Below are 13946 nucleotides of genomic sequence, written 5' to 3' on the forward strand. Positions count from 1 at the left end.
ATGGTGGTACCCACCCGTACCTTTCCACATGCAGTTCTCTACTAGGAGTGCTCATCTTACCCTCTAGAGAATTCTTATTATTCCAACACTTGACTCAAGCATTACTGGAAAGCTTTCTCTGATCTCTCCACAATTCCTTGGTTAGATTCCATCCTTTCTGTCATCCTGTGCAAATCTCTATATAACACTCATGTATTGCAACACAGTATTGCCATAACTTTTCTCTTTGCCTGCAAAACAATCGTGTTTTCATAATGTAACATATAATAACTTGCTAATTTACTATTCTCTTCAACTCTATACACTTCCCCTTCAATTTGTGGGTTCTTGAAGATAAGGCCTTTCTTTCTAAAACTTGCATGATGTGTAGCACCTACCACAAAGCTGAGATTAAAAACAATAAAAAGTTTTTATTTAGAGATACTTCACATTTTTTTTTCTTATTGAAGTATGAAATTGTCTGACACCAGAGAACCCCAAGTGAGGAAAATGCACTTTTTATTTTATAGAATAATTGATGTCCTTTTCAAGATTTTGCCACAGGGGTTAGAATAGTTAAACTTCTTCTGATAGGCCTTTTTGTTGCCAATTTTTTTAAGTAATTTCTTTAAAACTTTAACCTTGCAATTGCTTTTTTGTATTCAACATACCTACGATGAGAGCTCATAGTATATAGTAGGTAGATTTTCATAATCAATGACTGCAGAGCAGTTAAAAAAAAAAATTCCGAGAACCGAATTAGGAATTGGGTAGAAAACTCTCTATTCACAGCAATTACAAGAACAAAGGAGGAAGAGAGCCAAAAAAAAAAAAAAAAATTTTTTTTTTTTTCTTTTTTAATGAAATCCACGCACAACGTTTGACTTCAGGTCAGGAAAAGGACAAAATCCACAGATTGAGAGGTAGTTTACAGTTTGTTTTTATCTTTTATTTGGTCCTTTTCTCTAAAAATGTATAAATTCTTTCATGTTATTAAAATGTTATAAAAATATATTACTAGTTTATAGAGTTTGGTGTTTTTCTAGTGAGAAATCCAGCACACATAACCACTCCCCGTCACATGTTTATGATGGTCACTTATAGCATCTAGTGTATACTGACACTGCTATATGAAAACACCACCACCAACAACAAAAAGAACCTTTCATTTTACAAATGCTTCAAGTCAATGTATCCTGTTGTGGAATTCTTCATCCCAGGTTATTTTAAAAGTGTATGAATGCTTTCCTCATATTTATTATGTAGTCAAGGTTTATCCTTGGAATTTAATATCAGACGAGGATTAAATTATTGTAGAAATTTTCTCATACTCATTATATTTATTACATGACAGTCAAGTATGTATTCTTTGATAAGCTTTGGTTTAAGGCTTTTACATAAGCAAATATATTTTCTAGGGGTTCTCCCCAATATGAGTTTTATAGTGATTAGTAAGGGATGACCTGTGGTTGAAAAGCTTTCCACATGTGTTACATTCATAGGGTTTCTCTCCGGTATGAATTCTCTGATGGGCAATACGTGATGAGCTCTGTCTAAAAGTCTTCCCACATGTATTACATTCAAAGGGTTTCTCTCCTGTATGAATTCTCCGATGTTGAATAAGAGCTGAACTTTGACCAAAAGATATTCCACATTCCTCACATCGATATGGTTTTTCTCCAGTATGAATTCTCTGATGGTTGCTAAGGGATGAGTTACATCTGAATGTTTTCCCACACTCATTACATTTATAGGGTCTTTCTCCAGTGTGCATTCTCTGATGTTGAATGAGAGCTGAACTTTGTCTGAAAGCTTTTCCACATACTTTACATTTACATGGTTTCTCTCCAGTATGAATTCTCTCATGAATAATAAGTGTTGAGTGGGAACTTAAGGCTTTACCACATTCATTACAATTATAAAACTTCTCACCAGTATGAATTATTCGATGCCTATTAAGTCTTGAAATAGAAGTGAAGCCTTTTCCACATTCATTACATCTATAGGGTTTTTCTCCAGTGTGAATTCTCTCATGTTGGATAAGAGATGCACTCTGACTGAAGGCTCTCCCACATTCACTACATTTAAAAGGTTTCTCTCCAGTGTGAATTCTCTGGTGATAACGAAGCGATGAACTAGACTTAAAGGTGTTGCCACATTCATTACATAAATAAGACTTCTTTCTGGGATGAATTCTCTGACATCCAGGAAGGGATGACTTCCTACCTGGATTATATTTATAGGGATTTTCTTGAGCATGGACTTTTTGATGTATAAAAAGGCCTGATCTTCGGCTGAAGGATTTACCACATTCTTTACATCTATAGGATTTCTCCACAGTATGGGTTCTGAGATGCTTATAGAGGGATGTACTAAGAGTGAAGGCTTTCCCACATTCTTTACATACATAGGGTTTCTCTCCAGTATGAGTTATTTGATGTTGAATAAGAGCTGAACTTTGGCTGAAGGCTTTCAAACATTCTTTACATTTAAACAATTTCTCTCCAGTATGGTTTTTCAGATGTTTACGAAGAGATGAATTGTTAGTAAAGGTTTTTTCACATATATTACATTTATAGCGTTTCTCTGCTGTGTTGATTTTTGGTTGACTAAGCAAATCTGAATTCTGTTTGAACCTATTTCCTTGTGTTTCAGATTTTGAGGGAGATTTTTCTCTATCTACCATCTGTTGCCTAACAAGGTCTGACTTCAGGTTGAAGTTTTGGCCAAATTCAATATTTTTACGGATTCTTTCTATAGTAAGGATTTTTTTGTGGGTGACTGAAACTATCTGAAAACTATCCTTTTTATGAGGCAGTTTCTTTAATCTGTCTTCATATACACAAGGTTTTTCTGATTTGAAGTCCCTCGGTCCATTCCTTCTGGAACTTTTTATTATCAGTTGCTGAAATGATGAATCTTGTGTTTGCGTTGACTTTGTGATTTTTTGATTGTTCTCCCATCCTGGGGGGAAAAAAAAAAAGAAAATGAAGATGCTTCATGTGACATCATAGTAGCTGGCTACTAAGACTAAATGTGTAGAATAAATAAATATTGGTATTTAAATAAGGGCTTTGTATCTTGCCAGAAAACATAAGTCGGAAAAATAGAAAAGCTATGTAGTCTAGAAAAAACAATAAATGGGAGCTGAAGTACTATGGTGAACAAAAGAATAAACCAAACCCACTTAAAGAAGCTGAGAGTTTAAGACTGATTTGGAGAGCTGGCTAACGGAGAATAGAGATTAAAAAAGTGGGTTTACATTGGAAAAGACAGCCTGGGATCAGAGTCCAAGGTCTATGATGGACTAGTAAATTACATGCACGACATTTCTTTTTTTTATGTAATCTGGAAAATCTTCCCCCTTTTACTACATGCCAAATTCCTTTGTATCCTTCAGATTCAGTTCAAAAGTTAACTTCTCTGAGTCCTTTCTTGACTCTGTGCTTCCATAGTTCATTCCCCTTATTATAGCACTAACCACTTATAAATCTCAATTCCCTATTTCACCATGTCTGTTTTTCAAAAGCAGATTATTATGCCCTACAGGTCAATCTTCTTCATGGCACCCCAATTATATATGAAACTTGTTTGTTTTGTTAGCCTTCCTTAAATACAGTAGCTTTCTCTAGTTGGTCAGTGTCAAATATTCTTAACTGCTTTTATATTAGTTTTATACACACACATACATACATACACAGTCAATTATCATTATCGGTGATATTTATGTTTTATGAAATTACCATGAACACTGAATTAGTAAATACAGAACAATTGCTCCTACAGGAAATACAGGGTAAGTTCCAGTGAGTCTTTTCATCAACCAATCAACATATAACCTTGCTTTATGTATGTGTCTTTTTAAAGATGCATTATTTAATATGCATTTTTCATTAATACTGAACTCACAGCAATAGCACTATGACTCATGCCCAAAGGAAGCTTATCTAAAATACCTGTATTCTCCATAAGGCACATTACAGCCTTATGGTTAGCACTTTGCAAAACCACCAACAAAAAACATAAAAATTTGGAAAAACTTGGCACTAAACAGACCACAAAAAGGACACTTTTTTATATATAAAAAAAAAAAGTGTATGAGAGCTAAAATAAGAAGGCAGGGCATTGCCTTGTTTGACCACAGATGGGAATGTATGCATCAAGCAACTCAAATTTTTTGCAGCTCTGTGCATGTCCATAAAAGTGCCTCCAAGTATTGATTTTCAGGTCGTAAATTTTATCGAGTTGGGAAATTCACAAATATAGTATCTTGGAGTAATGAGGACTGACTGCATGTGATTCAAATCCTTGTAGCAAAAGTTGCCTTCCAGGACATCATGGGTGATGAGAAGGTTTTCAGCCCAGTTCAGACACGGAGGCATTATTGAATTAATCTAAACCAAAATCAAAAACCAAACCCAGTGCTGTCGAGTCGACTCCGACTCATAGCGACCCTATACGACGGAGTAGAACTGCCCCGTAGAGTTTCCAGGGAGCGCCTGGCAGATTTGAACTGCCAACCCTTGGGTTAGCAGCTGTAGCCCTTAACCACTACCCCACCAGGGTTTTACAGAGTGCAAAAAGGTAGGGATGAAGTCAAAAGTTACAAGCTAGGAAGGCAACCATTTGACACATCAAGCAAGAAAGGGTTGAAAAGAAATAAAAGATTAACAATGAACAGCAGAACCATGGATTTAAAATTACATGTTGGAATCCTAACCCCTATACCTGTAAATGCAGTAATCCCATTTGGGAACAGGGTTTTCTTTGTTATGCTAATGAGGCCATATGAGTATAGGGTGTGTCTTAAAACTATGACATTAGACATGTAAAAAGAGCAGATTAGACACAGAGAGAAGCAAGCACAAATGGGGAAAATATAGATGCCATGTGGAGATTGCCAAGGAATTGAGGAGTGCTGGGACTAGAGAAGCTGGCTGAGACAAGGATTTTCTCCTGGAACAGAGAGAGAGCCTTCCGCTAGAGCCAGTGCCCTCAATTCAGATTTCTAGTCTCCTGAACTGTGAGAAAATGAATTTCTGTTCTTTAAAACTACCCACTTGTGGTATTTCTGTTGCAATAGCATTAAGAAACTAACTAGCATAATAAGGAGGTAAAGAACAGAATAAATAAATATTAACATTTGGTAAAGATACAACTCAATGAACATTAAGCTTTGCCAGGGTATTGGCTGTACACATCATTTGGCATTTTCTCCTAGGCTAGAGATAATCATTTAAAAATATCCTTCCCATCTCACTGTACCAGTTTATTTGACATTCACTTTCTCACTCTGTATGTATTTCTTCTGCTTAGAGTTCCCTTGTGGACATATTATATCCTGTTTTTCTTTTTCTTCTACCAGTTTTCACTTGTTTCCTTCATAAAACAAAAAAAAACCCCACTGCCGTCAAGTTGATTCTGACTCATAGTGACCCTACAGGATAGAGTAGAACTGCCTGATAGAGTTTCCAAGGAGCATCTGGTGGATTTGAACTGCCGACCTCTTGGTTAGCAGCCAAAGCACTTAACCACTATGCCACCAGGGTTTCCTTCATAGATAACTCTTTCCTCTTCCCTATTTAAAATTGGTATTTCCTAGGGTTTTTGAATAGAGGGTATTTTTGACAGGGTGATCATTTAGGATTATATTTGAGTGTCAATCTAAATGAAAACAAGAAAAAGCCACATGGATATCCAAAGAAAGAGGCTGACAAGCAAAGGAAACGGGAAATATAAAGTGTGCTTAACTTATCTGAGGAACAGCAAAGAGCCTGGTGTGGCTGGAGTACAGTGAGAACAAGAGGGAAAATGGTAAAAAAGACTGGAGCAATGGCTTGAGGAAAAATCATGTAAGACCTCATAGGCCATGCATGGTAAGGACTTTGGATTTTATTCTAAGCATGACAGGAAGCCACGAAGGAAGTATATGCTCACTCAAGCTGACTACTGTAGAGAGAAGAGATGCTGGTGGGGCACAAGTGAAAGCAAGGAGGGGAAAGACCACTTAGGAGGCTACTGCCATTACTGAGATAAGAAAGGTGGTGGCAGTGCAGGTGAGTGCATCAGGGCATATTACGAAGGGAGAGCTAACCGGACTGAACTTCCTGACGGACTGCATATGGTACAGTGAGAGGAAAAAGAAAAGTTACAGATCACTCCTACGTTTCCAGTCTGAAATGATGAGTGCTGGATGGGTCACTGAGAAGGGGAAGACCTGGAAAAGCCCAAGTTTGAGTGGGTATTCAGTTTCAGATGTTTGATATGGCTGAGATGCCTTAACAGATGTTAAGGGAAGATACTGAAACAGCTGGTTATATATTATTCTGAAGCTTGGGGAAAAGGCCAGAGCTACAGATAGGTATTTGGGAGTCATCAACATGTAACTTTTATTTAAAGCCAAAGAACCACTATACTTAGAGGTCAAGAAAAGGAAGAAAATAAGGAGGATATGGTGTCCCAGAAAGCAAAGGAAAAAAGTGCTTCAGGAAGCAGTTCAGGCACAACTGTGGCAAACAATTTGAAGACTAAAAACTTAACCCTAATTGTGGCAAGATGAAGGTTGTGGGATTTAATATCAGTGCTTTTAGTGAAATAGTAATGAAGAAGGTCGACCGGGAGTACACAAAGGAAACAACTGGAGGTAAGAAACTAGAAACAATAGTGTTGTTTAAAGCGGAACAGAGAAATGAGACATGGGGAGTTTTTATTTTTTAATGGAAATAATCCCTGTTATAATGGTCTGTATCAATTTTGGATGACTCATCCCAACTCTACTATAAACTTCAAATGCCTTAGTCCTGGATTTGTGTTTCTCAAAGAAGTGGACATGAGCCTTGGATTGTTGACCTCTTAACTGTTCCTTACAATCTGCTTAGACTTTGCTATAGGCCTACAAATTTGTCTCCTGATGCGCAGACCAACCTTTGTTCCCTCCCAGAGTTAAGCCTGCACCTGAGCTACTTCATGAACAAGGTTAAGTGGTCAGAAGTTTAGAGACCAGAATGATTTTGCTAATGGTAACCACCTTGACTAGTTCCTGACATTAGGTCCAGATTCTCCTCCCTTGGCACTACGACACTGAGATTCTCTCTTCAATCTTCTTCTCTCCATATGTGATTTCATCCACTCCCATACCTCCTACATAAATGACTATCCTGACTCTTCTCAAAAGAGTTTTCAGAGGTATTTCAAACTGCCTGTTAGAATTTCCATTTCAGTATCTTTCTTACACTTCAAATTCACCTGTCCAAATCTGAACACAGCACACTTCTTTTCAAATATTTTCCCATTCAGACAGAATGACATCACAGCCTTTTCAGTTACTCTGCCCTAAATTCCTAGTTTCATCTCAGAATCTTCTCTCTCCTGCATTCCAAGTCTACTCAGTCACCAAATTCTCTTAAATCTCATCACTAAAATGTCTCTGCCATCACTAACTTGTGTTCAGGATCCCCTTACTCTATCATGACTACTGCTACTGACTCCTAATGTGTTCATTTACTCTAGTTTCTCACCTTTCCACTATTATTTCGTACTGGATTATCCCTCTTAATATACAGAACTCCTCTTGTTATTTCAAAAAGCACTGATTGCTCCTTAATTTATTCATTCGCCAAATATTTACCAAGCACTTACTATGTGCCAGGCTCTATTTATCCTAGGCACTGGTGATCCACCAGATGCAATGAATTCAGTAATGAAACAGTTCATTTGCTCATGGAGTCAACAGGCAATCACAATACAATGTGAAAACTGCTACAACAAAAACAATTGTAGATATGGATGCAAATGTGAGCTTAGAACAGCATCCAAACTATCCTTAGATAGTGGATGGTGTGGGCAAGAGAGGAGTGCAAGTGGTGGTTAGAGAATTTTCTGGAGGAACTGACATCTAAAATAAGATTCTCAAGGATTAGCAGTAGACTAGATGGAATGCTAGGGCAAAGGCTGAAGATAGAATCAAAGTCTTTAACTTAAGACATTTTTCCAGACTTGTTTTCTAAAATATCTTTCCCCATAATATCCTGTAGTCTGTCAGATGCGAAGTTATTCGTACAAAAATGCCACTTACATTTGCAGTCTCACAGGGTTTTCTAGACAGTAATATAAAAAACTAAGGGAGTTATATGCTGAGAATTATACATAACATCACAATGGGAGGGTGGTATTGAATAACACCACGATGGGGAGTAGTACTGGGTATCTGTAAAAACATTTTCCATAATGTTTATCTTGGTAGAAGAGAGAAATGCTGTTCTAGAAATTTGTTGTTGATAATTCTAATTTTTAAAGTGTTTTTATGGAAGATTTTCAACATTTACAAAAGCAGAGGGAGTTGTACAATAAACTCCCAAGTCAGCTTCAATAATCACCAACACTGTTTCATCTACAACTCTACCTCTACACTAAAGCAAATCCCATACATCATATCATTTCATCCATAAATATTTCAGAATACATTTCCTAAAGATAAGGACATTTTATACACCTACCCACAATACTATCATTGCACTGAGAAAAATTAACACTATTGTTTCAGCATCTTTTTTGTCCTTGACATATAAACTGTCAAGCATATTCAGTCAAATTGCTGTTTTTAAAGACACTTGAAATAAATTTTTCTCTATGTGGCTAAACCACCAACTTGAAACACCACTAGGGTCATTTGTTTCATTTTGCTTTCAATGTTTAGGAAATTTATTTTTGTTTTCATTTAACTTTGTTGTATAATTTTATAAGATATTTTTATAGTTCCAAATTCAAACTATAAAAAAACAAGATACCTTCAAAAAAGTCTAGACTTCTATCCCTGTCCTCCCCATTCCTTGTCTTCCTTCACCTTATAGATAACCATTTTTATTTTTTTGGTTTTATCCTTTTTTCAATATAAGGAAATATATATTATTATTATTGTATTTCCCTCCTTTCTTAGATAAAAGTAGTATACTCATTGTTCTGCACTGTACTTTTTCCCACTAATATGTTCTTGAGTTTACTCCATAGAAGAATTTAGAGGTCTTCCTCATTCTTTTTTACCAGTGCATAGAATTCAATTATATGAATGTGTTACAGCTTATTCAGCCAGATTCCTGTTGATGAGCATCTGGACTTTATACTGTTACATGATAAAGGTAAAGCTTTAATTTCCAACTTGCTATAAACATGCCATTTATAAAATCTAAGCCCAAATGGACGTGCTAGGCTGACATCATCCCAACCCATATGCATCCAAGATCACCTCTTCCCTCCACCAAGATGAGTCAGTCTTAGACCATTAGAAGTATTCTTGTGAGTGAGGAAGCTCTCTATGCACAGACATGAAAAGAGCTTCCAGATGTATCAAGTGCAAGGGACAGAATAATGTGTATTGCATACTATAGTTGGAACGGAAAAAGAAAAAAAGTATATACAGAAATATCTATTTATATATGTATAGCAGAACTCTTTCAGCTGCTGTTGCTACCTGTTGTACACACCCACCCTTCTACAGTTCTCTACACTTGTCCATTTTCTCCCTCTCACTCACCTCTCATCTGTTCCATTCTGGTTTCTGCCCCTACCACTATCCTTGCTAAGACCTCTATGACCTCCATGTGTCTAAAACACTCTATTCAGCTTACCTAACATACCTCTCAGCAGCAACTGATAGTGACCCTTCATCTTTCTTGAGACATTCTCTTCTTAAGCTACAGTGACTCCATACTTCTCCCACCATTCTTCTCACATTCCACCAGCCAGAAACTCCTCTGAGAGCTCATTTTCCTCTACGTGATCTTTAATGCTTGGAGTTCCCTAGAGTTTAGTCCTTGGCCCCAATTCTCACCACTCTGTACTCTCACCATAGGCCAGCCATGACCACTGCTTCAACTACAAACTTGTACTCTAGGCAAGACATATTTACTCTCCAAATCAACACCCTGCTCACAACAGCAATTCTGATATCTCAAAGACATCTCAAATTCAACATGCCTAATACTAGATGCTACACTACCAGTATTTCAAATATCAACAGGGTCACCCATGATGGACAGGTTTCAGCAGAGCTTCCACACTAAGGCAGACCAGGAAGGACCTGGTGAACTACTTCTAAAAAAACTGGCAAGTGAAAACCTTACGAACAGCAGAACATTGTCTCATATAGTACCAGAATATGAGCCCCTCAGATTGGATGGAACTAAAAGTAAGACTGGGGAAGACTGCCTCCTCAAAGTAGATTAGACCTTAATGATGTGGATAGAATAAAGTTTTTGGGACCTTCATTTGCTGATGTGGCATGACTCAAAATGAGAAGAAACAACTGCAAATATCCATTAGTCATCAGAACACTAATGGAGGAAAATTACGAGGTCATCAAAGAAATGGAATGCTTGAAGATCGATATCCTAGGCTCTAGTGAGCTGAAATGGACTGGTATTGGCCATCCTGACTCAGACATTCATTCATTGTCTACTATGCCAGGAATGAAAAACTAAAGAGAAATGGCATTGTATTCATCGTCAAAAAGAACTTTTCAAGATCTTTCCTGAAATACAAAGCTGTCAGTGATAGGATAACATCCATATGCCTACAAGGAAGATCAGTTAATATGACTATTATTCAAATTTATGCACCATCCACTAATGCCAAAGATAAAGAAATTGAAGATTTTTACTAACTTCTGCAGTCTGAAATTCATCAAACATGCTTTCATGATGCACTGATAATTACTGTTGACTGGAATGCAAAAGTTGGAAACAAAGAAAGGGGATCAGTAGTTGGAAAATACGGCCTTGGTGGCAGAAACAATGCTGGAGATCACATAATAGGATTTTGTAAGACTGATGCATTGGAAATACTTTTCAACAACATAAAAGATGACTAAACATGTGGACCTCAACAGATGGAATACACAGGAATCAAATTGACAACATCTGTGGGAAGAAACAATGGAAAAGCTCAATATCTTCAGTCAGAACAAGGCCAGTGGCTGACAGCAGATGAGACTGTCAGTTACTCATATGCAAGTTCACAATGAAGCTGAAGAAAATTAAAAGAAGTCCACAAGAGCTAAAGTATGACCTTCAGCATATCCCACCTGAATTTAGAGATCATCCGAAGAATAGATTTGATGCACTGAACACTGATGACCGAAGATCAGACGAGTTGTGAGATGACATCAAGGAACTCATACATGAAGAAAGCAAAAGGACATTAATGTGACAGGAAAAAAATAAAAGACCAAAATGAATGTCACAAAAACTTCTGAAACTTGCTCTTGAACATAGAGTAGCTAAAGTGAATGAAAGAATTGATGACGTAAAAGAGCTGAACAAGATTTCAAAGAGCGGCTGGAGAATGCAATGTAAAGTATGAAAATGAAATGTGCAAAGACCTGGCATTAGAAAACCAAAAGGGAAAAACATTCTTGGCATTTCTCAAGGTGAGAGAATTGAAGAAAAAATTCAAGCCTCAAGTTGCAATATTGAAGGATTCTATGAGCAAAATATTGAATGATGCAGGAAGCAACAAAAGCAGATGGAAGGAATACACAGAGTCACTATGCCAAAAAGAACTGGTCAACATTCAACCATTTCAGTAGGTAGCATATGATCAAGAACCGACAGTACTGAAGGAAGACATCCCAGCTTCACTGAATGCACTGGCGAAAAACAAGGATCCAGGAATTGACGGGATACCAATTGAAATGTTCCATCAAACAGATGCAACGCTAGAAGCGCTCACTTCCTTATGCCAAGAAATCTGGAAGCCAACTACCTGGCTAACTGACTGGAAGTGACCCATATTTCTGCCCATTGCAAAGACAGGTGATACAAGAGAATGCAGACATTATTGAACAATATCATAAATACCACATGCAAAGTAAAATTGTGGTGACGCTAACTCAAAAATGGGTTACAGCAGTACATCAACAGGGAACTGCCAGGGCTGGGCAAGATGGCGGAGTACTCAGATGCTTCCTGTGGTCCTTCTTAAAACAAAGACCAAAAAAACAAGTGAATCGATTATATATGACAATCTACAAGCCCTGAACATCAAAGACAAAGTTGAGGCATTGGACTTAGCAGCAGGGGAAGGGAGAGACGGTTCAGAAGCAGCAAGGAGCTGCCAGACCTGACTGAGCAGGAACCGGCACCCCACAGGCCGGATTCACTGGTGTGAGTGGAAACAAGCAAGCAGTAGTATTTGAGATGCATTTTCCACATCAGGAGAGACCAAGCAGCAGAGAGGTCACTCACGACTCCAGAGTCAGTAAAAAGCAGCCCCAACCGACAAAAGGTAAGTCCTTGCGCTTAATCTAGCACATGGAGCAAAAAACACCCTTTTGAGAAAAAAACTCTCCCATTAACCTGACTCCTCCCCACTCTGCACCAGGTCCAGAGTCGGCTTCGGTGATAGCCACTTTCCCTGGGCTGGAGGTAGGACCTGATGCATACCCTAAGCCATTCTCCTGGCATGGGAGAAGGAACAAATTAACACCCAAGAGAAAAAAATAATCTGCCAGCTCTCCTAAGCTGGGAACTCAGCAAAGAAACAGCTCCTTTGCCTAGGCACAGGTACAAGGGGCCACAGACTTTAAATGCCTTCCACCCTTGCATAGACCTGTGTGGGCCCATTTCAACACAGTAGGCCCTAATTAGCATAGTAAAACAGGGTATATACCAGAAGTCCAACTTCAACTGTTGCAACTACATGGTGGAGAGGTAGGTTCATGACATTTGACACTGCTCTATTAAGCACGGTCCTCGCCTACCCACATCAGGGGCCTGAGGACTGGTGGCTACACCCATGCCACCTACTCATCTACAACAGGTGGTCCAAGGATAAGTGCTGCCTCCCAGTCCTCACAGCCAACAGCATTGGGTACCCATGGAACTGGCTGCAAAACCCACCCACCTGTGTGCTCTAGGAAACAGGCACATGCTTTCCTCACACACTCTCAGGGGCAGCTGTCAGACCCCTGCCTTGCTCAGTGGGTGACCCACTACTGCAGCCAGATACCTGTGCCTACACCAATAACTAAGACTACAGGTGAGAGCCTGTACAACACACTTGGTGACTGACTACCTGGACACATGAGCTGAATCCATACAAGAAAAGTAAACGGACTCATGGGCTCATATACCTAGTAGCAGTTCTAACGACCTGATGACAGGACATTAGAGCTTCAAAGGTGCCGATATTCAAACTTGCTCACTTAAGCATCTCATTTGGGTATATCAAACCAAAACAAAACAAGAAGCTAGGTCACAGTAAGCAAACATAAAATATGTAAGTACAATAAATTATTGATGGCTCGGAGACAACAGTCAATATAAAATCACATAAACAGGCAGACCATGATGGCTTCAGCAAGCTCCGAAAACAAAGACTCAAGAAATGGTCCAAATGAAGAGATCTTCCTGGAATTACCAGAGGTAGGCTACAAAAGATTAATATACACAACTCTTCAAGAGATCAGGAAGATCAGGCAAAATGCAGAACAAGCCAAGCAGCACAGAGACCAAGCATTAGAGGAACTTAAGAAGATTAGAGAAGAGCATAATGACAAATTTAATAGGCTGCAAGAATCCATACAGAGACAGCAAACAGAAATCCAGAAGATTAACAATAAAATTTCAGAATTAGAAAACTCAACAGAAAGTCATAGGAAAAGAATTGAGGAAATGGAAGTCAGAATTAGTGAGACTGACAACAAAGCACTTGAGATGAACACATTTGAGGAAAAATCAGATAAAATAATTAAACAAAATGAAAAAACCCTAAGAATTCTGTAGGACTCTTTCAAGAGGAACAACCTATGAGTGATTGGAGTACCAGAATGGGGGGGGGGCGGGGGGGACAGGGGGTGGTTAACAGAAAGTACAGAGAGAATTGAAGATTTGTTGGCAGAACACTTCCCTGACATCCCGAAAGATAAGAAGATACCTATCCAAGATGCTCATCGAACTCCAGACAACGTAGAT

At 38.3% G+C, this 13946-nt stretch overlaps 1 protein-coding gene across 6 annotated transcripts in view; it reads right to left on the reverse strand.

The window, feature by feature from the left end:
- Nucleotides 1–834: 834 nt before the first annotated feature.
- Nucleotides 835–13946, reverse strand: part of ZNF354A (zinc finger protein 354A) — a 30822-nt gene continuing 17710 nt past the window's right edge. For 3 of the 6 annotated variants that reach the window (XM_049874450.1, XM_049874451.1, XM_049874449.1), the window contains one exon: nucleotides 835–2943. In XM_049874450.1, the coding sequence (XP_049730407.1) occupies nucleotides 1394–2943 (1550 nt within the window). In that variant the 3' untranslated portion in view covers nucleotides 835–1393. The remainder of the gene's footprint in view (nucleotides 2944–13946) is intronic. The other 3 variants (XM_049874448.1, XM_049874446.1, XM_049874447.1) reach the window with 1 other exon arrangement.

The sequence above is a fragment of the Elephas maximus genome, chromosome 2 (assembly GCF_024166365.1).
Source record: "Elephas maximus indicus isolate mEleMax1 chromosome 2, mEleMax1 primary haplotype, whole genome shotgun sequence".
Taxonomy (NCBI): Eukaryota; Metazoa; Chordata; class Mammalia; order Proboscidea; family Elephantidae; genus Elephas; species Elephas maximus.